The sequence below is a fragment of the Taeniopygia guttata genome, chromosome 18 (assembly GCF_048771995.1).
Source record: "Taeniopygia guttata chromosome 18, bTaeGut7.mat, whole genome shotgun sequence".
NCBI lineage: Eukaryota > Metazoa > Chordata > Aves > Passeriformes > Estrildidae > Taeniopygia > Taeniopygia guttata.
In genome coordinates, this window is record NC_133043.1 from 5,934,905 (window position 1) to 5,957,315 (window position 22,411).

Consider the following 22,411-nt stretch of genomic DNA (forward strand, 5'->3'; position numbering starts at 1 on the left):
GAGGTCCAGCAGTGCTGCAGGGGCCATCCATGTCCCTTTGCTCAGGCTGTGCTTTCCCATCCCTCATTTAGGGAAAGCTCCAGGGCTGTACAGCAGAGGTCCCTCAGGAGCCCCAGGAGAGTCAGTGCTGCAGGAGAAGCCGTGACGGGGCTGGTGGCTCTGACACGATGGTTATGGAGACTCAGCCCTGCCTGCACCTTGACTCCCCCGGCCCTCTGGAGAGCTCAGGAAAGCCGTGTCCCAGCCAGGTGCAGTCACTATGGGGCCTCAGGCAAAGGACACTGAGCCCAGGACATCAGTGGGATGGTGGCTGTGCCTTCCCCCTCAGGCCTTGGCTGTTGCTCTGACAGCACAGGTGGCACCAGCTTTCTCCTCAGCTTGAGCCTTGTCACCTGAGACCAAGTTCCTTTAGGATCCTTGGCAGGAAGCCGACAGCATTATTCCTGGTGAGGGGAGCTGGGGGTGCCGCTCCACGGCCCCATCAGGCTCCTGTCAGTCACAGGGAGCTCCCGGGGCAGCAGCTGAGCCGGCCCTCTGCTCCAGGCCCCAGGGCCAGGGGATGGCAGCCTGGAGCCATCCAGGGCACCTGCTCTGGGCCCTGCTCCTCTGCACACCAGCAAGGTGATCTCCCTTCTGTGGGCTGGCCTTGGTCAGTAGAGGATCACAGTAACATGACCTATGCTCAGGGAACACTTTATGAGTTCAAAAATTGCTTTGGAAATTCGTCAGTTAAAATTCCTCCATGAGCTGTTAAGTACTTAGACACTGCATTCTGCTCTGGGATTCCATAAATACAAATTATTGGAAGTAGGAGAGCTGTGTCGAAGTGCTATACTATGCTGATGATCCTTCCTGAGCATCACTTTCAAAGACAGGAAATTGGGCTACACGAACCTTTGATCTTGCAAGGACATCTTATTTTGGGTTATGATAGAGTTTCCTGCAGTGGTTAATACCATGTTTCTTCAATATTTCCTTTTCCTTCCCCTTCCTTCCTGCTCTCATAGTTACTTGCTGCTTCAATTACCTCTTCCTATCTGCCAGGTTGCCCACCCCACTCACCTGCTCTGTAATAAGAGCTCCTCAGCTGCTTGGCAGGGGATAGAAAGGGCATCCCAAGCGTCACCTCCTTGGATGGGATCTACTGCCCAGTCCTCTTCCATTGATGTGTCTGTGGAGACAGAAGAGTGTGAATTGCGGCACATTAGTGGCGTGCTCTTGAAACTACCCATCCTCTAATCCCAGATTATGGATTTACTTGCCTCTCATGTTCAGTTATTCAGTTTATTTGCCTCTCATGTTCAGCTTAAACTCACTCCAAGACTTCCAAGAATACCTCTCTGTGGGAACCTACTTGGAAACAAATTTATAATTAAAGTTCCTCCTAGGACAGGTGCATTCACTTTAGTTGACATATAGTGGAGATCAATCACATTAAGATCTACAGAAATTAATTTCTGACCAGAGCAGAAGGGACAGCAAGGCCACCACAGCCCCTCCATGGCCAGTCTGTGACACTCACCTTATCTTCACAGGTTCTCACACTTAGACACAGAAATTATGAAAATTTCTTCACACTTGCCATGGTAAAGAATGGGTGGCCTATTCTTTACCTGCAGCTTTTTAGTCTTACCATTTATGGTCCTCAGTAGTTCTTCCTCAGAAATCATGTATTGCTTCTAGCAATTCCTTCAGCCTATTCCTTCAGCCACATATATTAGAAATAATAAATTAGTTCAATGGAAAATTTCCTAACCAGATGTCACATCAAAATTACAGACTGAGTATGTTCTGCTCATAACACTGAGCATGCTTCAACATTGAAAGCATGAACCTTGATGGAGCAACACTGAATTGAAAACCAACCTTTTAATATGGAAAATGTGCTCTTACCCTCTCCAGGGCTCAGTGTCCAGTCATATCTGAGCAGAAGTACAGGGGTGAGCGGTGCTGCTGCAGAGCAGTGCTCTGACATTTCTGCTTGCCTTCTGCTAACATTCCTGGGAGCTCTCATTTTACACAGAGGGCAGCAGAAAAGCTGCTGCAGCAGGGGCTGAGCATTCCCTGTCAGACTGTCCATGACATGCTGCAGAGAAAACTGACTTCTCTTAGGCAGGCCCTACTTTAATGATAGCAGTGCAGACAGCAGCACTTGCAAGCCCAAAACCCTGCAAGGATTTAAGATCTCTTTTTTTTTTTTTTTTTTTTTTTTTTTTAGCAGTGGAGGAAAATAATGAGCAAGTAATTCAGATTCCTTCCTACACCGTTGTTCTTTCTAGAAGACTTGTAAGTATAGTTCTAAAGTACATGACTTTTGTGTCTGCCACTGTCACTATCTCAGTCTCTGCTGTTTTGAGATGGTGATGCGTTTTTTACCTCAAAAGTGCTATATGTTAATGCCCTAATTCTAGAATTCAAATGTTGCCATTTATTTTGGAGGCATAGTATCCCACTATGTATGACTTACAGAGTCTGTCTAGAAAAAAAACATTAGACCAGAAAGTGATATTCCAGCAGCTAGGTCTCACATTGCCATAAATGTTTTTTTAATGTAGAATCAAGGCACTGAACAAAATACTTTTTTTTCCCCCTCTCTTAGTAGACTATAAGGACACGGTACTAAATACTCATTTCCCAATAGAAGTGAATTCAGGCAATCTATACTGAAATTATATCCTTTTTTTGAACAATTCCTGCAAATCCTAGCTGACAACTAAGGGGAGGACTTGGCAATGACTGCCATTCAGTATTCTTGAGGTAATGCCAAACAGTTTAGCAGACACAGGGAAAATAAAAGAGATGAAGGTGGTGTGTCAAGTATCCTAACATGACTGCAGAAATAAAAGCAGGAAAAGAAATCAGAACAATTGCTCCTCCTGCTGCCCTGTACTCTCCACAATGTGATAGTGTCATGAGGTCTCCATTTGGGTTGGAAAAGACCTCTAAAATCATTATGTTTCACCATTACCACAGCACTGCCAAGTCTACCACTAAACCATGTCCCCACACATCTTTTAAGTCTCTCCAGGGATGGGCAGTCCACTCCCACCCTGAGCAGCCTGTTCCAGGGCTTGACAACCCTTTCAGAGAAGAAGGAGGTGGACTTCCCTAAACATGATATCACTTCACTCCCTGGAGGAGAACTCAGCAAAGCCAACCACCTGCCCTCTCCACTGCACCCTAAGCTCTGCCCAGTTGTAAAGAGAATTCTTTTATCAGGAAGGAAACACCACAGTAATATTTCACTCTGCAACAGAATTGTTTAAGTTACAAGAGAAAATAAACAATCATCCCAAAGAAAATGAAATTGAGAATGTTTTAATAATCTTGCTAATGGAGGGAATGAAATTAAGTTTTACAAGGAGGAAGAACATAGTGAAGAGCCCTGGTGTCTTACCCAGATAGTAGCTCATTCCTAATTAGTGATTTCTACAAGCACTCACTGGCAGTGAATACTAGAACCCAAAATAACATCTGCCCATACTGTATGGAGCAGTTGTAGTTTCCTTTGGGTGTTAGATGAGTTGCTTGAGCAGTGTCTTAGCCCCTTCTTTATTTGCAGTTGGTATTTCTGTCCTGAAAGGACAGCTGCTGAGAAACGAGGAGATACTTGGTGAAGAGCCTGAAGCAAGAAACTTGAGGAACCCGAATTCTCTGAACAGCATGGACATGGAGAAATTTTAACACAGGACTTCAGAGCTGGACATGGCAAGAGCTAGAAAGAACTCAGCTTCCCAGTTTTCATCTCTCCTGAGTGCAGTTTGTTCAGTATGAGTCTGCTGTTCAACCAAAAAAGGCAAACAGTGCTACAGTCAGTATACGTTCCTCAGAACTGAATTACTCATACTGGCAGCAACCAATATCTCCCTCTAAGTGAGGTGCCTCTCAAAACTCATGAACTCTAAAGTTTGTGAAAAATTGAAGGTTGGTTTTCAAAAAATTCACCAAAAGCTGATTCACAGAGCAATATCCTCCAGTCCCTGAGGCTCAGCTTTTGCCCACTAAGAAATTCCAAGACATTTGAAGTGAAAACTTCACTGAACTCAGAAGGAACTTTTAACAGGTGTAACCCTTGAACATTTATACACGCACTCTTGTGTCTGCGTGTGTGCATGTGTGAGTTCATTTAAGCACTCTATGGCAAGTATAGTGTTAATGTTGCTATTTGGGATCTATAATTAAGTCACTGTTGCAATTATAGTAAAACCATTTGAATCACTTTTTGAATGTCAAATTATCCAATGATTAAGTCCCACTAAAACCCTTACACACAAACTTTTGACCAGGTCTGGTATTATGATTAGATCCAACTGCACCTAGACTCTGTCAGGAGTTTAGAAGTCAAGGGGCCCTCTGTGAACCTCATAACTCAACAGGATTATTTTTCTTATGCTTTTTACCCTCACTCTTTGCATCCCCAGTTGTTATGCAAATCATTCTAAAGGAATTCTTAGTAGATTTTTCTTGATCTTTGTAGCAAGTAATAAAGCAAACCTTGACATCAAACTTTGTTGTGCTTTTGCAAATTTATACTGAACCCTCTTTCACTAATGCCTTTCATGGTGATACTTTAAGCAACCTTAACTCATTTGCAACATTTGATTCCTCAACAGTCAGCTCAGGAATCTATTCAAGAGCTCCATATCAAAGTAGAGTCTCCCATTACTTGGGATCAGGCTCCCAGCTCACTTTATGTCAAATATTTTCAGCTATTGAGAGTGTCATATACAAAAAACTCAGCTGTAATAGAATTTTACTTCCTGCTTTTTAGAAAATACCACTGAAAAGTGGCTCCCAACATTATTTGCTAGTTTTTGACATATTTTCCCTGTTCCTCCCAATGCATATGTTCTTAAAGCATCATAGGCGTTGTCATCACCATTACATGGCTGAAAAGTTGTGGTATAAACATACCAAGGAAACGACCATGGGTCAAGGAGCACATCACTGAGAAAGGCAGCAATAGAACCATGCAAGTTCTCTAAGTGCCTTGAGTAGTCTAGATTCTCTCCTTAACACTCTTGACAAATTATTTATAGATGTATTCACGCAGTCAGTAAGACATAAAAATGTTCTAATTATATCATTCAAATCAAGTGACAATTATGCCCTTAGTTTGACAGACAATGCTTGGCCAAAAAAGGTTTGCCAGAAATGTTTTGACCGAAGAAAGGGGGACCATCTGCATCATCTTCAGACGAGACACTATAAAATCTGCCAAAGGCAAGTCTACCCTGTCTCCGCAGAAGGCTTCCAGGTAAGTGCATGCATTTCATGAGATTGAAGAAAGAGAAAAATGTCATTGCAATATCCTGTTTCATTTCTTCTGTCTCTAGCAACCATTTCCATGAGGGAGTGCCCATGTGAACAAAAGTTTTCAGTGTAATTTTGATGCATGCCTGTATTTTCAATCTACAGTATTTTATGGAATTGTGTTCAGCAATAAGAAACAACTGCCATTCCTATTTTACAGGGCTGGCCATATTCCAGGATACAAGCTGTTACCCAAAGGCAATACACTGAATAATCCATTCCTAATCTATTTTCTAGGACAGGACTTTTAAATAGCTGCACAAATTCTCTTCCTAAATCCTCTTATATTCCAGCTGAACTTGCTTAGGCTAGATAGTTGGAAATAGGGAGGATCTAAAAAATGAAGTAATTTTACATTTTTAACAGAAAAGATAATCCTTTCAGCAAGAAAGTACTCTCTTGAAGACCCATTGCTCATAATTAAGAACCAGAACAGAAAGTGATTTTTCTATGACTGTAGATTATTTTACGTGAAAAACTCAAACCTTGTCAGAATTCATGGTGACTTACCAAATTGTACTCAATATTAAAAAGTTCTATTTACTGTTACAAGATCTACATGTTGTAGAAGTCTAAGGCTTACTCCTGGGTAAGAGAAAATGATACTTTTGACTTCAAATTGAAGTGGATTTAAATGGTTTCTTCCTAAGAGTTAATTTTGGAGATTAACTAGGAATTTATTTGCTAAACATCAAAGAGCATTCTCATCAGTATTAATTGTATTATTCTTCTTGATGACCAGTAACATTTTGTTCTTCACAAGATACCTCTGCTGACAAGCTTTCATTGGAGGGCAGACATGGCCTCTGGAGACGCTGAGATGGCTGTTTTTGGGGAGGCAGCTCCTTACCTCCGAAAATCAGAGAAGGAGAGAATTGCAGCTCAGAACAAACCTTTTGATGCCAAGTCATCAGTCTTTGTGTCTCATCCCAAAGAATCCTTTGTGAAAGGGACAATCCAGAGCAGGGAATTGGGCAAAGTCACTGTCAAGACTGAAGGGGGAGAGGTGAGTCAAAAACAAAGCTGAAGGACAATATTTGATTCCCACTTTGAGCTTTTAGGTGATACATGAGGATCTTTTGTTTCCTTGGCAGACCCTGACTGTGAAGGAAGACCAAGTCTTCTCCATGAACCCTCCCAAGTATGACAAAATCGAGGACATGGCCATGATGACCCACCTCCACGAACCCGCCGTGCTGTACAACCTCAAAGAGCGTTACGCAGCCTGGATGATCTACGTAAGTGGCAGCAGCAGCTTCCCCTGGGCAGCCTCAGGAGCTGCTGGGCCAGGCTCAGGGCAAGCCTGAGTGCTGTGTCCCTTCCTCACAGACCTACTCGGGTCTCTTCTGCGTCACTGTCAACCCCTACAAGTGGCTGCCGGTGTACAACCCCGAGGTGGTGTTGGCCTACCGAGGCAAGAAGCGCCAGGAGGCCCCTCCACACATCTTCTCCATCTCTGACAACGCCTATCAGTCCATGCTGACTGGTGAGTACTTGATTTTCTTTGAGCTGCTCTTGAAATTGTCTATATGTAGAGGGAAATGTAGGGTATTCTCTGGAAATATCATGTCATGCTTAAAAAAATGTGTGTGTGTGAAATTGATAGAGTATTAATGCACTTAACTCCAATGGTCTGTGAGAGCTAAGTGTCAGTGTTCTCATTAGAATCACTAAAGACCTGGACATAACCTAGTGGGTGTAAATTCACTGGAAAGAAATCACCTATTTTGTGGTGTAGACCTTATGCCTATAATGGAATTTATATATATAGATGGACTTATGCATCTTAATCACTAAATTTGTCTCAGACAGAGTACAGGGTGCAGTTAAATGATACATACCCTATAAATGATGTGCATAATATTAATTTAAATTTTCAAGCATCAGTGCTGACAAATAAAACAGAAAGCTCTACCTTAAAGAGGTATGTAAGCCTTACCTGAGGCATTTAATATGCAAATGAATTTCATTACATAGATGATGGCCATGTGATCTAAATTACATGCAGCTTTTAATGATCTCTGGAACTTGTGCACTGATCTGTAGCTGCATGTATAAATCAATTGCACTGTATAGTGAAAAGTAAGCTTCATAAAACAATATCAAAGTAAAAATAAAGCTTTTAGGATTGAAATTGAGTGACTTCAAAAAATTTCTTTCTGCTTTTCCCTCTTCTTTTTGCCCTTCATTTTCTCTTCCTTATACATGTATTGAAATAAAAGGTGTGTAGGATTTAGAACTTGTCCTCCTGTTCTTTTCTTAGACTCTGGGAAATACATTCAGAATAGAAAAATAAAAAATTAATCTTGTTGATATATAACCTAAAGAATGCATAATTTCTGTATATATAGGGATTAAAAAAATAGAGGTGAAAAAGGATGAAAGATGTTGGTCAGATGTTTCTGTAATTAATGATCCCGCTAAATTTTGATAAGATTATTTTAGAGACTTCTAGCTTCAGAAGATTTACATACAAAACAATTATAACCTCAATATTTTCATAACCTGTACTTGCCGATTAAAAGAAAAATAAACAGCTTGATGGAAAGACAATGTCAGGAAAGGCATAAGATTACTGAAGTTTCTCTGCAGTGATTCCTTTATTGAACCAGTTTCAGTGCTGTATAGAAGAGCTGCAGTACTGCTGACCAGCATCAAAAGTACCCACTAGAATTCCCTGGGCACTTTTTTCTGTTTTCTGTTCCTCGATCCTTTGGAAGCATCACTTCTTATTTTTCTCGTAGTTGTTGAATTTCTTATTTGTCTTTTGTTATCTCTGTTTCTTACCTCTGTCTCTTCACAGATCGGGAGAACCAGTCCATCCTGATCACGTACGTACACCCCCTGCGCGGGTCCCTGTGGGGCTGCCCGGTGCCAGGGCCCCTCCTGCCTGACCACGCACCCTCTGCTTCTCTCTTGACTTTGGCAGCGGAGAATCCGGGGCCGGGAAGACTGTGAACACCAAGCGTGTCATCCAGTACTTTGCAACAATTGCAGCCAGTGGAGAGAAGAAGAAGGAGGAACATGCATCAGGCAAAATGCAGGTAAATTAGTAGATACATGTTGGGATCAATGCTTTCCTTTGTTCTTGACATGATTTTTGAAAAGGATAACTAGCAATAATTATCACCCTGCAGGGAACGCTTGAGGATCAAATCATCAGCGCCAACCCACTGCTGGAGGCCTTTGGAAACGCCAAGACCGTGAGGAATGACAACTCCTCACGCTTTGTGAGTTGTTACTTGGGACAAGTGTCAACATCAATTTGAATATTCTTGCTATCCAGGTTGATAAAATATATCTCAATTGACTTTCCTACTGCTTTCAGGGTAAATTCATCAGAATCCATTTTGGTGCCACAGGCAAACTGGCTTCTGCTGACATTGAAACATGTAAGACCCTTCTGACCTGATCCCCCTTTCCTCCAGCCTTCCCCACTTCTTGTGCTTGACTGTGTCCTACTTTCCAGATCTGCTGGAGAAGTCCAGAGTCACTTTCCAGCTCAAGGCGGAAAGGAGCTACCACATCTTTTATCAGATCATGTCCAACAAGAAGCCAGAGCTAATTGGTAGGAAAGATCACTAACTTTTTTTGAAGATCACTGAGCAATAGTTATCTGTGTTATTGTGCTATCTGGAAACTAAATTAAACTTCTTTTTCTCCTTCTGCTGCTTTCAGACATGCTCCTAATTACTACCAACCCTTATGATTTCCACTTTGTGAGTCAGGGTGAGATCACAGTTCCCAGCATTGATGACCAGGAGGAGCTGATGGCCACAGATGTGAGTAACTTTACCAAATGACCATCTGGTCGACTTGAGCCCTGGTATATATACATTGTGTTTCTTTTCCCAGAGTGCCATTGACATCTTGGGCTTCAGTGCTGATGAGAAAACAGCCATCTACAAGCTGACAGGGGCTGTCATGCACTATGGGAACTTGAAGTTCAAGCAGAAGCAGCGTGAGGAGCAGGCAGAGCCTGATGGCACAGAAGGTATCAGCAGAGACTACAAGCTTTCCAAAGGAGATAGTCTTTATTACATAAGGACTTATGCAGATTTCAGGCTCTAAATGTGTAAACTAAGAATAACAGTAGTTACTCCATGACTAGATGCCAGTTGAGGCATTTGTCTCTTTTAATGATATCTGTACTTTTTCCTCTGTGACTACTATATAAGAGATCCAATGTACACCAACAGGAAGCCAGGAGACTTTCATGTCAATTGCTGTAACATTGCTAATCATACTTAAGTTGAAATACACCTTGCAAGCTCTGCTATAGTATGGAGCAGTGAAATGGCTCAGCCCTAACAAGACAGAAGGCTGTGCTCCTCCTCACACTCACCTACTGGAGCGAACTCTGACATGAGATGTGTACTTCATTAATCACTGCACAGCTGGAAGGACAGTCCATACCTCCATCTTTCTGAGTGAAAATCCTCCTCCTATATGACTAGAAAGTTTGAAGTTCCATACTGTCACCTGAAAGATGATAAAGACAATGAGCTCTTGAAGAATGTTTGCAGAAACTGAAGCTCAGAAAGTTATGGACTCTGAGTTCTGAACACAAAAAGAGAAACTAGCTTTTTAGCTTTGACAGATACTGTTGTGCAACCTTGTGGACAACACAATTGGGACACTCAAGCACTGACTTTTAGGAATTTTTAAATATCTACTCTTCTGTCTTTTCTGCTGATAGTTGCTGACAAGGCTGCCTACCTGATGGGTCTGAACTCAGCAGACCTGCTCAAGGCCCTCTGCTACCCCCGCGTCAAGGTGGGGAATGAATACGTGACCAAAGGCCAAACCGTGCAGCAGGTAGAAAAAATATGGTAATGTGGAGCATGCTGTGATGGTTCCCATTGATTCTCCTCTGCCGTGTATAGTAATCTCCAAAGCTTTCTCTATGCTTTAGGTGAACAATTCAGTGGGTGCCCTGGCAAAGGCTGTCTATGAGAAGATGTTCCTGTGGATGGTTGTTCGCATTAACCAGCAGCTGGACACGAAGCAGCCCAGGCAGTACTTCATTGGTGTCCTGGACATTGCTGGCTTCGAGATCTTTGATGTAAGGAGCACAGTTTTCCTAGCATTTTTATAGAATTATAATTGAGAAACTTGAAATATATTTCACAGAAGTGACCGTCTCCTTAAACTTAATCATACGGCTTTTGGAATCATGTTTTTAATCCTGAAAAAACAATAGAATAGAAAAATAATTTTTTAATTATTCTAAATTAGAAACCTCTCTTGTCTAAATACAAAGCCTATCCTAGAGAGATAGCAAAGGAAAACAACACAGGGAGACAACTTGTACTTAAAGTATAAAACATGGTGAATTAAGATTGTACAAGAAAACACCCTGGTATATTGCTGATCCTTGAAAGCATTGTATGTCTTTTTATGTCTCGCAGTACAACAGCTTTGAGCAGCTGTGCATCAACTTCACCAATGAGAAACTGCAACAGTTCTTCAACCACCACATGTTCGTGCTGGAGCAGGAGGAGTACAAGAAGGAGGGGATTGAATGGACATTCATTGATTTTGGGATGGACCTGGCTGCCTGCATTGAGCTCATTGAGAAGGTATCCTTCCTGTTCAAGTTTAATATAAATTGTTCGATGCTTGGCAAGAGAAACAGCTAAGAAGTATATGAGAATATTTTGGCCTCTTCAAATATATGCTTTATGAAAGTGGAAACAGGGTACTAGAGTTTTTGGGGATCATTACTCAGATACCAGGACTTTTGGTGAGAGAATTCATTGCCAAATTACAAAATGAAGTGAAAAAGGTGGTCAAATTATCTAAATACTTATCAGTAAACAGGATTTATGGAGAGAACAGTATTTTACATTGTCATATCTATCATAATTTCATCAGTAAAGGCATTTTCATAATTTTGAATGAAACAGCAGCACTGAAAAAAGTTGAGCCTTAGTTGATTTTCTCAGTCTTAAAGTCCCTATGGGAACAGCTTCCTTTTCTGACTTCAGCAACTTTCCAACCAAGAGATGTCTCCTTTCTAACCTGTTTCTCCCTCTTGTCTGTCATAATCTCTCCCAGCCCATGGGCATCTTCTCCATCCTGGAAGAGGAGTGCATGTTCCCCAAGGCAACTGACACCTCTTTCAAGAACAAGCTCTATGACCAGCACCTGGGCAAGTCCAACAACTTCCAGAAGCCCAAACCTGCCAAAGGCAAGGCTGAGGCTCACTTCTCCCTGGTGCACTATGCTGGCACAGTGGACTACAACATCTCTGGCTGGCTGGAGAAGAACAAGGACCCTCTGAATGAAACTGTCATTGGGCTGTACCAGAAATCATCTGTGAAGACCCTGGCTTTACTCTTTGCCAACTATGGTGGAGCAGATGCAGGTCAGTTTTGAGAAAAGTGTGGGATGATTGTAACAGAATTAAAGCCATAAACACAAAACATTTAAAGTTGTTTTGTGTTAATTTTAAAAATTTTGTTTTCCTTTATTCCATTCACAGAGACTGGTGGTGGCAAGAAGGGAGGCAAGAAGAAGGGTTCTTCCTTCCAGACTGTCTCAGCTCTTTTCCGGGTATAGTACTGTCTCTGTTATCTCTGAAATTTAAAGAAAGGGGATGAGCTAATATTAAATTTGAAAGAGCTATTGTATATTACTGTAAAGGGGGTAAATTTCTTTGGGAATTCCACATCATGTTTTCTAGCATCAATTTTAACATGGCAAATATGTTCAAAAATAAGCATTCAGTCTTCAAAAATCATGGAAATCTAATTTGTGGTGGTTTTCTTTTTTTCCTTTTTTTTTTTTTTTTAATTAGCAGATATCATTCAGATCTTCATATTTTTATGTCTTTAGGTCAGACTAGAATGGTAATATTAGTATTCCTGCATTTTTGTTAGGGGGCTTGAAAATAATTTCTAAGGTGATATGCATCTCATTGTAATAATTCCATATTTTTTACAATTAAAGTAGATTGACTCTGAAGGCAGAATGTGAAAAAACTAGGTAATTTATTTTTTGCGAATGTGTGAAATTTTATATAAGTTTTAACTGAACCAATAGCAGCACTGTAGTATTTCAGTCTGTTGCTCAGCATCTTCAAATACAATAAATGTTTTGGTTTCTGTGGCTTTATCTAAATGCTGCAAAACCCAGCTTGAGAAGTTGTAAAATCATTACCTGGGCTTGGTGCATCAAACATTCGATACAAGGAAACTCACACTCGTAACTGGTTCCTCTAGGAGAATCTCAACAAGCTGATGACCAATCTGCGGAGCACTCACCCCCATTTTGTGCGCTGTATCATCCCCAATGAGACTAAAACACCAGGTAAGAGCCCCAAGCAGAAAGATGCTTGCTCTGATACATCCATTCCCCTCTGCACTGCAGTCTGGGCCACTCATCTGTGCTCTGCATTGCTAGGTGCCATGGAGCATGAGCTGGTGCTGCACCAGCTGCGCTGTAACGGCGTGCTGGAAGGGATCAGGATTTGCAGGAAAGGGTTCCCCAGCAGAGTCCTCTATGCTGACTTCAAGCAGAGGTGAGAGCTCTGGGCTTGTTAGCATCATTGAAAGCAATGTTGGTTCATTCATGGCTCCATTTAGGCTGTGCTCTGTTTACAAAAGCAGTTGATGGGGCTTAGTGGCTACTGTGTGTTTGTTGGAAAAAAATAGCCTTATCTTCTTCTGATTCCACAGATACAAGGTGCTTAATGCCAGTGCCATCCCTGAGGGACAGTTCATCGATAGCAAGAAGGCTTCTGAGAAGCTCCTTGGGTCAATCGATGTGGACCACACCCAGTACAAATTTGGACACACCAAGGTACAAACCCCCCATTCACTGCCTGCCTGGGCTTTGCTCTCTCTACCTGACAGTGATGTGCTGCAACATTGCCTCTCCCAAGGTGTTCTTCAAAGCTGGGCTGCTGGGACTCCTGGAGGAGATGAGGGATGAGAAGCTGGCACAGCTCATCACCCGCACCCAGGCCAGATGCAGAGGCTTCCTGATGAGGATGGAGTACCAGAGAATGGTGGAGCGGAGGTACACCTTCCTCTTCTTCAGTTACAGAGTCATTCTGCTTGGGGGGAAGTGAAGACGCTCAACAGACTGAGAATATTCATTGCACTTTTTAATTATGCCTCAGGGAATCCATCTTCTGCATCCAGTACAACATTCGTGCATTCATGAATGTCAAACACTGGCCATGGATGAAGCTGTTCTTCAAGATCAAGCCCTTGCTGAAGAGTGCAGAGTCTGAGAAAGAGATGGCCAACATGAAACAGGAGTTTGAGAAAACCAAGGAGGAGCTTGCCAAGTCTGAGGCAAAGCGGAAAGAGCTTGAGGAGAAAATGGTGAAACTGGTGCAGGAGAAAAATGACCTGCAGCTCCAAGTGCAGGCTGTGAGTTTATCACCTTAATTTATCAATCAGAGAATAAGTATATACATTTGGGCTGCTCTTTATGAACAGAAGATCAGACTATAGAAGACCAAAAGTCATAATTTTGGAAATTATCCATCATATGTACATGAAGGTGCGGAAAAAATTCTGGAAGAGAATGTGGTAGGCACTCTGATAGACAGTGCAAAGATACCGAGGGTTTCAACTGTGAGAAAGTGCTCCTGTCTTCAGTGGAAGGAGTCAAATGTAGATCCTCGACACTAGGTAGAACAATGAATTATTTTTGTGGTAAAATGCAAACCACACGAGAAAGCGGTATTTGCGAATGCAGGTGCAAAAAAAGCCATCCTCTCTTTTCTTGGTAACTAGCAGTTAAGAACCTTTTGTTGCTGGGGTTGAAGGTCAGGTTCAGATGCTACTCAGTGATAAAACAGTCAGAACAGAGAAAGTTAAACACATTAGAATCTACAAATTTCTTTCTACCCACCAGGAAGCAGATAGCTTGGCTGATGCTGAGGAAAGGTGTGACCAGCTCATCAAAACCAAAATCCAGCTGGAAGCCAAAATTAAGGAGGTGACTGAAAGGGCAGAAGATGAAGAAGAAATTAATGCTGAGCTGACAGCCAAGAAGAGGAAGCTGGAGGATGAATGTTCAGAGCTGAAGAAAGATATTGATGACCTTGAGCTAACACTGGCCAAGGTGGAGAAGGAAAAACACGCCACTGAAAACAAGGTATGAGGTAGAGCCTGTCAGTCGCACTCAGGAAAGACTTGTCTTGTTAGAAAGTTTTAAGCACCATTTTCTGTCTGTGCTTGCTTCTTTTTCTCAAAGGTGAAAAACCTGACTGAGGAGATGGCAGCCTTGGACGAGACCATTGTGAAGCTGACAAAAGAGAAGAAAGCCCTCCAAGAGGCCCATCAGCAGACCCTGGATGACCTGCAGGCAGAGGAAGACAAAGTCAATACTCTGACCAAAGCCAAGACCAAGCTGGAACAGCAAGTGGATGATGTAAGCACACAGACATAGAGCAGGAACAGGACAGGTATGGAGCCTGACCTGGCTGGCAGAGCCCTGATGGTCTTGTTGTGTTTAGCTGGAAGGGTCCCTGGAGCAAGAGAAGAAATTGCGTGTGGACCTGGAGAGAGCTAAGAGAAAACTGGAAGGAGACCTGAAGCTGGCCCAGGACAGCATCATGGATTTGGAGAATGATAAGCAGCAGCTGGATGAGAAACTGAAGAAGTAAGTGCGGCTCTGGGGCACTGAGCGCTGGGCTGCAGCGCTTGTCTCTTTGCTTTGAGCTCTAACACGGTTCACTTGGCCCAAAGGAAAGACTTTGAAATCAGCCAGATCCAGAGCAACATTGAGGATGAACAAGCCCTGGGTGTACAACTTCAGAAGAAGATCAAGGAGCTGCAGGCAAGTCTGTGTTCCTTCCCCTGCCTTGCTCAGGCTCAGCTCAGGCAGGAGGAGGGCACGGGTGTGAAGGGTCCCTGGTGTTCTGCAGGCCCGTATTGAGGAGCTGGAGGAGGAAATTGAGGCAGAGCGAACCTCTCGCGCTAAAGCAGAGAAGCATCGCGCTGACCTGTCCAGGGAGCTGGAGGAGATCAGCGAGCGCCTGGAAGAAGCAGGAGGGGCCACAGCAGCTCAGGTGGAGATGAACAAGAAGCGTGAGGCAGAATTCCAGAAGATGCGCCGTGACCTGGAAGAGGCCACGCTGCAGCACGAAGCCACGGCTGCCGCCCTGCGCAAGAAGCACGCGGACAGCACAGCTGAGCTGGGCGAGCAGATTGACAACCTGCAACGCGTGAAGCAGAAGCTGGAGAAGGAGAAGAGTGAGCTGAAGATGGAGATTGATGACTTGGCCAGCAACATGGAGTCTGTCTCCAAAGCCAAGGTACAGCTTTTCTGTCATGGTTCTGTCCTATTATACATGCCCTAATACATGATTTTGATTCTGATTGTATTCTGCTACCACATCCTGTTGCATTTTTTTTTTTTTCACCTTGAGGACAGAATGCTCAAACTTAGCAGTAGTCCTCTTTTTTTATGTGACTTTGATGCACAGGCAAACCTGGAGAAGATGTGCCGCACACTGGAAGATCAGCTGAGTGAGATTAAGAGCAAGGATGAAGAGCATCAGCGCATGATCAATGACCTCAATGCTCAAAGAGCTCGTCTGCAGACAGAGTCAGGTAATACACCCTATACCCCTCCGGAATGGAACAACCTGTAACCAATGATAATGGTAAAAAAGATTGATGCTTTATTTAAATTTATCTATTCTCTGTAAGCTGGTATACTGTGCTTAAAAGAAATACTGAGTTAATATTGATTTAAAATGGCAATATGTCTGAAAACTTTCTTAGGTGAATATTCACGTCAGGTGGAAGAAAAAGATGGTTTGATATCTCAGTTATCCAGAAGCAAACAGGCATTCACTCAACAGATTGAAGAACTAAAGAGACATTTAGAGGAAGAAATAAAGGTAAAGTTACTTCCTGTAGGGAGTTGATTTTGGATTCAGAATCTGTTTTCTTTATAGATATTTCCTACTCTCACATAAAATCAGAATGTTAGATGTATCATTTTAATTTTTGAGCTATCAAGCAAGGTGAGAAATTTTACCTCCTCCCTCTCTGGTGTGAAAAGCTGAGGACGACATCTCCCCAGTGTGGATACTGAGACAGGGAAAAACAATTTTAGGTCTTTAATCAATTTATGATGAAATATGAAAAATGATTGAGATATATCTAAAAAGAAACTGCACATCTTACTCTATTATTTCACAGTGGCAGCTGAAACTTTAAAACATATTTTAAAAGATTCAATGATTTGCAGTGTATAGCTGTCATTTAGAATTCACCCGTCATCTCTTCTGAGAAGGCATTCTAGATTCTCGAAACATGGAATGAGTATGTAATTTTTTCTCAATCTGACTTTAAATGTCATATTCAAAGAATTTTCAACAATTTTCATCAAGTTAACATTTTACTATCTCACGGGAAATTAATTGTCCCAAACCAATTGCCCCCAAGGCCAAGAACGCCCTGGCCCATGCCCTGCAGTCTGCTCGCCACGACTGTGACTTGCTCCGGGAACAATATGAGGAGGAGCAGGAGGCCAAGGGGGAGCTGCAGCGAGCCCTGTCCAAGGCCAACAGCGAAGTGGCCCAGTGGAGAACCAAATACGAGACGGACGCGATTCAGCGCACGGAGGAGCTCGAGGAGGCCAAGTATGTGGTGATAGAAAAAGCAGAAAAATAAGACTTAAAATTCAAAGGTGACATTGCAAGGGAGACATCACAGTATTATGAGGAATAAGTCATGGATATGAATTCGGGAAGAGAAATACAAAGTGAGAAAATTTATCCCATAATATATTTAGTGCTATAGTAAAGGCAGAGCCTAAGTACAGCATAAATCTACCCCTTAACACTGAGTGACTGCAAACTGCAAAATGATTAGGCACAATATAGTAAAAAGCACACATTGACACCCAGTAATTATATGAGTTGACCTTACCTCCCAGGAAGAAGCTCGCCCAGCGCCTGCAGGATGCAGAGGAACAGGTTGAAGCTGTCAATGCCAAATGTGCCTCCCTGGAAAAGACAAAGCAGAGACTGCAGAATGAAGTGGAGGATCTGATGATTGATGTGGAGAAATCCAATGCTGCCTGTGCTGCTCTGGATAAGAAGCAGAAGAACTTTGACAAGGTCTTTTGGCCTCCAGCACCAGCACTCCTGGCCAGAGCATGGCCCCGTGATGGCCACAGCCCTACTCACACCCCATTTCTCTTCAGATCCTGGCAGAATGGAAGCAGAAGTATGAGGAAACGCAGGCTGAGCTGGAGGCCTCGCAGAAGGAGTCGCGCTCTCTCAGCACGGAGCTGTTCAAGATGAGGAATGCCTATGAGGAGTCCTTGGACCACCTGGAAACCATGAAGCGGGAGAACAAGAACTTGCAGCGTAAGTCCCTCTGCTCCTCCCTGGCCTTTCTCACTATCAGCCATCACCTCCATTGTCCATGGGTCTGTGCCTGCAGGTCTGCAGAGATGCCTGTCACCTTGGTGGGACAGGGCCCTTCCCATTCTGCTCAGTGCCTGACCATGCCATTGATCTTTGTTCCCACAGAGGAGATTTCTGACCTCACGGAGCAAATTGCAGAAGGAGGAAAGGCGATTCATGAGCTGGAGAAAGTCAAGAAGCAGATTGAGCAGGAGAAATCTGAAATCCAGGCTGCTCTGGAGGAAGCTGAGGTACATGACCATAATCACTGGTGTCAGCAGTAAAGAAATGAGGAAATAAGGCTGAGAAGTCCTGGGTTGTCCTCTCTTCAGGCTGGGGTGTGCAGACGGCAGAGATATCAGAAAATATTTTGCAATTCTTTAAAAGGAAGCAGTAGGTTTATTGGTGTTATCAATTTTTGTGTCCACTTGTCCAGGCCTCCCTGGAACATGAGGAGGGGAAGATCCTGCGCCTGCAGCTTGAGCTCAACCAGGTGAAGGCTGAGATTGACAGGAAGATAGCAGAGAAGGATGAGGAGATTGACCAGATGAAGAGAAACCACATCCGAGTTGTGGAGTCCTTGCAGAGCAGCTTGGATGCTGAGATCAGGAGCAGGAATGAAGCCCTGAGGCTGAAGAAGAAGATGGAGGGAGACCTGAACGAAATGGAGATCCAGCTGAGCCATGCCAACCGCCAGGCTGCAGAGGCACAAAAGAACCTGAGAAACACCCAGGCTGTGCTCAAGGTCTGCTCAGCAAAGCAACAGAAAAGAGGAAAATGAGATCCCTGACATCCTACTCAAGCGACCGACACCTACTAATTACTTTTCTCTCTCTTTGCAGGACACACAGATCCATCTGGATGATGCTCTCAGGTCAAAGGATGACCTGAAGGAGCAGGTGGCCATGGTGGAGCGCAGAGCAAACCTGCTGCAGGCTGAAATTGAGGAGCTCCGGGCAGCCCTGGAGCAGACGGAGCGGTCGAGGAAAGTGGCTGAGCAGGAGCTTCTGGATGCCAGTGAGCGTGTCCAGCTCCTCCATAGCCAGGTCAGGGCAGGGAGCAAGGAGCTCTGTTGACACTGGCCAGACACAGAGGGCTGGAATTTACCAGAGAACCGGCAGCACTAGAAAGGTCTCTCTGCTGCTGTCCCCAAGGAAAGGCGTGCTTTGCATCCATTCCCCAAGCCCACACCTGACATTTTGCAAACAACCATTGTAAAAATTATTCAGCGTAAGAATTGAAAGCTGGAAGGGGAAAGTCTTTGTTTAGGCAGAGGCTTCTTATGGCAGTTTAGAATTCAGCTCTTGCCATGTCCTTCCCATTGCACAGAACACCAGCCTGATCAACACCAAGAAGAAGCTGGAAACAGACATTGCCCAGATCCAGGGTGAAATGGAGGATACCATCCAGGAAGCCCGCAATGCTGAGGAGAAGGCCAAGAAGGCCATCACTGATGTGAGTTGGGCACTCCTGGCATCACTGAGGATGAATGTACTCTCCCCAAAATATCTCCAGCCCCAAAATGGCTTTGACCCTTTGCTCTGATCAGGCGGCCATGATGGCAGAAGAGCTGAAGAAGGAGCAGGACACCAGTGCCCACCTGGAGAGGATGAAGAAGAACCTGGACCAGACAGTGAAGGATCTGCAGCATCGTCTGGATGAGGCCGAGCAGTTGGCACTGAAGGGAGGGAAGAAGCAGATCCAGAAGCTGGAGGCCAGGGTGTGTAGGGCTGGGGCTGTCCCTGAGTGAGTGTGTCCTTGGAGAGACATTGCCAGGGAAGCTGCAGGGATGGGCTTGTCCTTGCAGGTGCGGGAGCTGGAAGGGGAGGTTGATGCTGAGCAGAAGCGCAGCGCTGAAGCCGTGAAGGGCGTGCGCAAGTACGAGCGGAGGGTGAAGGAACTCACCTACCAGGTAAGGCAGGAGCCCTCCTGCTCTCACAGGGCTTTCTCACAGTGAGTCACATCTTGCACACACTGTCCCCAAGGGGAATATTTAACCTCACATGATGCAGAAACAAGAACTGAATCTCTTTTTGTGTTTGTCAAACACTCTAGTCTGAGGAAGACAGGAAGAATGTCCTCAGGCTGCAGGATCTGGTGGACAAGCTGCAAATGAAAGTGAAATCCTACAAGAGACAATCTGAGGAGGCTGTAAGTATCTCTCTGAGTGCTTTGCAAGAACCTCTTTTCCGGGGGGTGCGCTTTGGCCATTGAGGATACAGATAGAAGAAAGTTTGAAGATGCCACTCGTCAGTAATGGAGTTCTTCAAATTCTTTGAAAGGATCATAGATCAGACATGCCAATGAGCCCTTATGAAGATTATTGTGGAGGGGAAATGCACCTAGCGTTTTTTGTATTGGAAACACAAAGCAACCTGTAAGGAGTCTTATAACTGATATCAGTAACACAATGTGTTAAAAATTTTTGAAAAAAACTTAGTTTTAGAGTGTTGATAGCAGATATGGAAGGTGTTGGAATTGTCCTCCCAAACCACTTTGTGTTATGCTTTTATAATTGTACAAGGAACCTTTGCCTGTTTCTAGGCTTGCAGCAGTCAAAGATGCCCTGAGGGAGGTCCTACAGCCCCTGAATTTATGATTGTCTGAGCATGGCTTCTTCATTGTGGCAACAGTCCAGCACAGAGTAGGACTTCTGGTTCAGTTAAGGCAATTTATGAGAGAAGCCCTCTTGTTATTGTTGTCTCTCATAATTTCCTAACCCCACTTAAGGATCTGCAGATGTAATTGAATGTTTGATTCTGCACAAAAAAAAAAAAAAAAAAAAAAAAATCACATTTCCAGTTGCCTATTTTGCTTCCTTCCCACATTCCAAAGCAGAATTATGTTTAAATCCCATTATGTTCCTTCTACAATGAATCTTCCTCACAGGCAAGGATGAGGAGCTACGTGTGAGGGTGACATTTGAGCAGTGGAATAAATGAGATGGAGATTTTCCCCAAGGGAAAAGCTTCAGCTGAGCAAAGCCAAGGTGCAAGAGGAATGAAGACCCTGCCCTGGGCTCCTCACCACTGACTCCCTTTCTCCACACAGGAGGAGCTGTCCAATGTCAACCTTGCCAAGTTCCGCAAGATCCAGCACGAGCTGGAGGAAGCCGAGGAGCGGGCTGACATTGCAGAGTCACAGGTCAACAAGCTCCGAGCCAAGAGCCGGGAGTTCCATGGGAGGATAGAAGAGGAAGAGTGAGAATGTCACAAGGCACAAAAGTGACCTGAGGGCTTCACAAAATGTGAACCTCTTGGTCACTTTCCTTCTGCCATGAGCCTTTGTACCCACCTCAGTGTCTAGTGAATAAAGACTGTAGTAGATTCCTCTGCATACACACTATGGCCAGTGGTTTTGTTCTCAGGGTTTTGTTCTCCTCTAGAAATTGCATTGCAGAAGAAGTTTCCTTACTTTTTCTCTCTAGGACAAGGGAAAAGCTGGTGCCAGTGCTGGATCGAGGATTTGCAAACTTAGAGGCTGGCCACTGCTGTGGAGACTCCTGAAAATCCAGCCTGTGCTCTCTCTTGTCTCCAGCAGCTCTTTGTACAGCTCCTGCCTTTACATCCTCCTAATGCTTCTCCCACTGTCCTTTCAGCACAGCCTTTTCCCCATGGGAGAGTCAAGAGAGGGTCCTTTTGCTTTTTCCTTTTCTTACTCTTGTTTGCACTGTTGGCCCTCAAAACCATAAACATCAATCCCTGAGAGAGTCATCAGAAGCTGCAGTGCACTGCAGTGTGGAGGACTGACAGTTCCTTGACAGAGATTATTTCAGTCACAAAGAGCACGGTTACAAGACACCCATAGTGTCCCTTCATTGTGCCATCTCCCTCACCCTAGATTTCCTCAGCTGCTGCCAGTTTCTCTTGAGTGGGCAAACAGCTAAGCCTGCGTGTGGCCATACTGGAAGGACTATCAGGACCGTCCCTTAGTGCCCAGCTCTTGCTCACCCCATGGCTCCAACACACCTCCTCACTGCACTGAAAGAGAGAGCACTCAGCTTTGGAGGATTTTCCTAGACACCTCAAAGGTCATGGGGCTCTGTGTACACACTGAATCAAACAGGTTAGGGGTAGCTGAGGGCTATGAAGTTAATTTAGAAATCCTTTCAGCAATATCAACTCATGAAATTGCTCCCACCATTGTAGCTATGTCCCTTTCTGAAGCTGTCACATTTTGCAAAAGTCCTTGATGCAGACCAGTGAGGAGTCAATGAGCCCTACTGTCACATGAGACACCTGGAGAGTTTCTTTGATGATTTGTCCAAATGCACTGTCCCAAAGGATACCAATGGGGAATGACTTGCATGTCACTGAAGAAGCACCTCACTCATTGTGGGTGTGACTGTGTCTGCTCTGACCTACTATAGCCTACTTTAGATTTTTTGTAAAAAACAGCTGCTTCTTCCTCCAGCTTTCTGCCGTTTCTCTTGCATACACCCTCTGGTACCCCTCTCACACTCATGGGTGTGGTTGAGAATAAAGCAGGAGGCCCCATGCCCTGAGCTCAGGGATGGGTCCGCACCCTCAGGCAGGACCTGCCCTGAGCACAGCTGGGCACTGCTGATGGCACTGAGGGCTGGCCCTGCACCCCCAGCAAACTCACAGCTCCCTCTGCCCTCTCCTGTGCTCCAAGGCCACACCAAACTGCCCCTCAGCCTCCACAAGAGCCATGGCTGAAGGAGGGCACAAGGCTGAAAGGAGCTTTGGA

At 44.2% G+C, this 22,411-nt stretch overlaps 1 protein-coding gene and 1 long non-coding RNA gene across 17 annotated transcripts in view; one reads left to right on the forward strand and one right to left on the reverse strand.

Moving 5' to 3' along the window:
* Nucleotides 1-22,411, reverse strand: part of LOC115497655 (uncharacterized) — a 66,309-nt gene that overhangs the window by 29,859 nt on the left and 14,039 nt on the right. For 14 of the 16 annotated variants that reach the window (XR_012058647.1, XR_012058635.1, XR_012058638.1 and 11 more), the window contains 6 exons: nucleotides 9,659-9,795; nucleotides 8,101-8,293; nucleotides 6,207-6,305; nucleotides 1,634-1,702; nucleotides 1,263-1,350; nucleotides 1,063-1,171 (listed from right to left, as the gene is read on the reverse strand). This is a non-coding gene — a long non-coding RNA (uncharacterized lncRNA). Of the gene's footprint in view, nucleotides 1-1,062; nucleotides 1,172-1,262; nucleotides 1,354-1,633; nucleotides 1,703-1,893; nucleotides 6,112-6,206; nucleotides 6,306-8,100; nucleotides 8,294-9,658; nucleotides 9,796-22,411 lie in introns of those variants that run through there. The other 2 variants (XR_012058642.1, XR_012058648.1) reach the window with 2 other exon arrangements.
* LOC105760992 (myosin heavy chain, skeletal muscle, adult-like) lies at nucleotides 6,098-21,041 on the forward strand. The gene is made up of 38 exons (XM_041719809.2): nucleotides 6,098-6,319; nucleotides 6,408-6,551; nucleotides 6,643-6,799; nucleotides 8,117-8,144; nucleotides 8,243-8,357; nucleotides 8,451-8,543; nucleotides 8,642-8,705; nucleotides 8,783-8,881; nucleotides 8,992-9,095; nucleotides 9,169-9,307; nucleotides 10,013-10,131; nucleotides 10,229-10,378; nucleotides 10,725-10,895; nucleotides 11,374-11,683; nucleotides 11,801-11,871; nucleotides 12,540-12,627; nucleotides 12,721-12,838; nucleotides 12,996-13,119; nucleotides 13,202-13,338; nucleotides 13,442-13,697; nucleotides 14,188-14,430; nucleotides 14,530-14,706; nucleotides 14,792-14,937; nucleotides 15,024-15,114; nucleotides 15,203-15,592; nucleotides 15,764-15,890; nucleotides 16,065-16,183; nucleotides 16,734-16,930; nucleotides 17,227-17,410; nucleotides 17,497-17,662; nucleotides 17,828-17,952; nucleotides 18,138-18,446; nucleotides 18,544-18,747; nucleotides 19,031-19,156; nucleotides 19,251-19,421; nucleotides 19,509-19,613; nucleotides 19,757-19,852; nucleotides 20,753-21,041. Exons 1-38 carry the CDS (start codon nucleotides 6,113-6,115, stop codon nucleotides 20,903-20,905), a joined length of 5,823 nt encoding a protein of 1,940 aa, XP_041575743.2. The 5' UTR covers nucleotides 6,098-6,112; the 3' UTR covers nucleotides 20,906-21,041.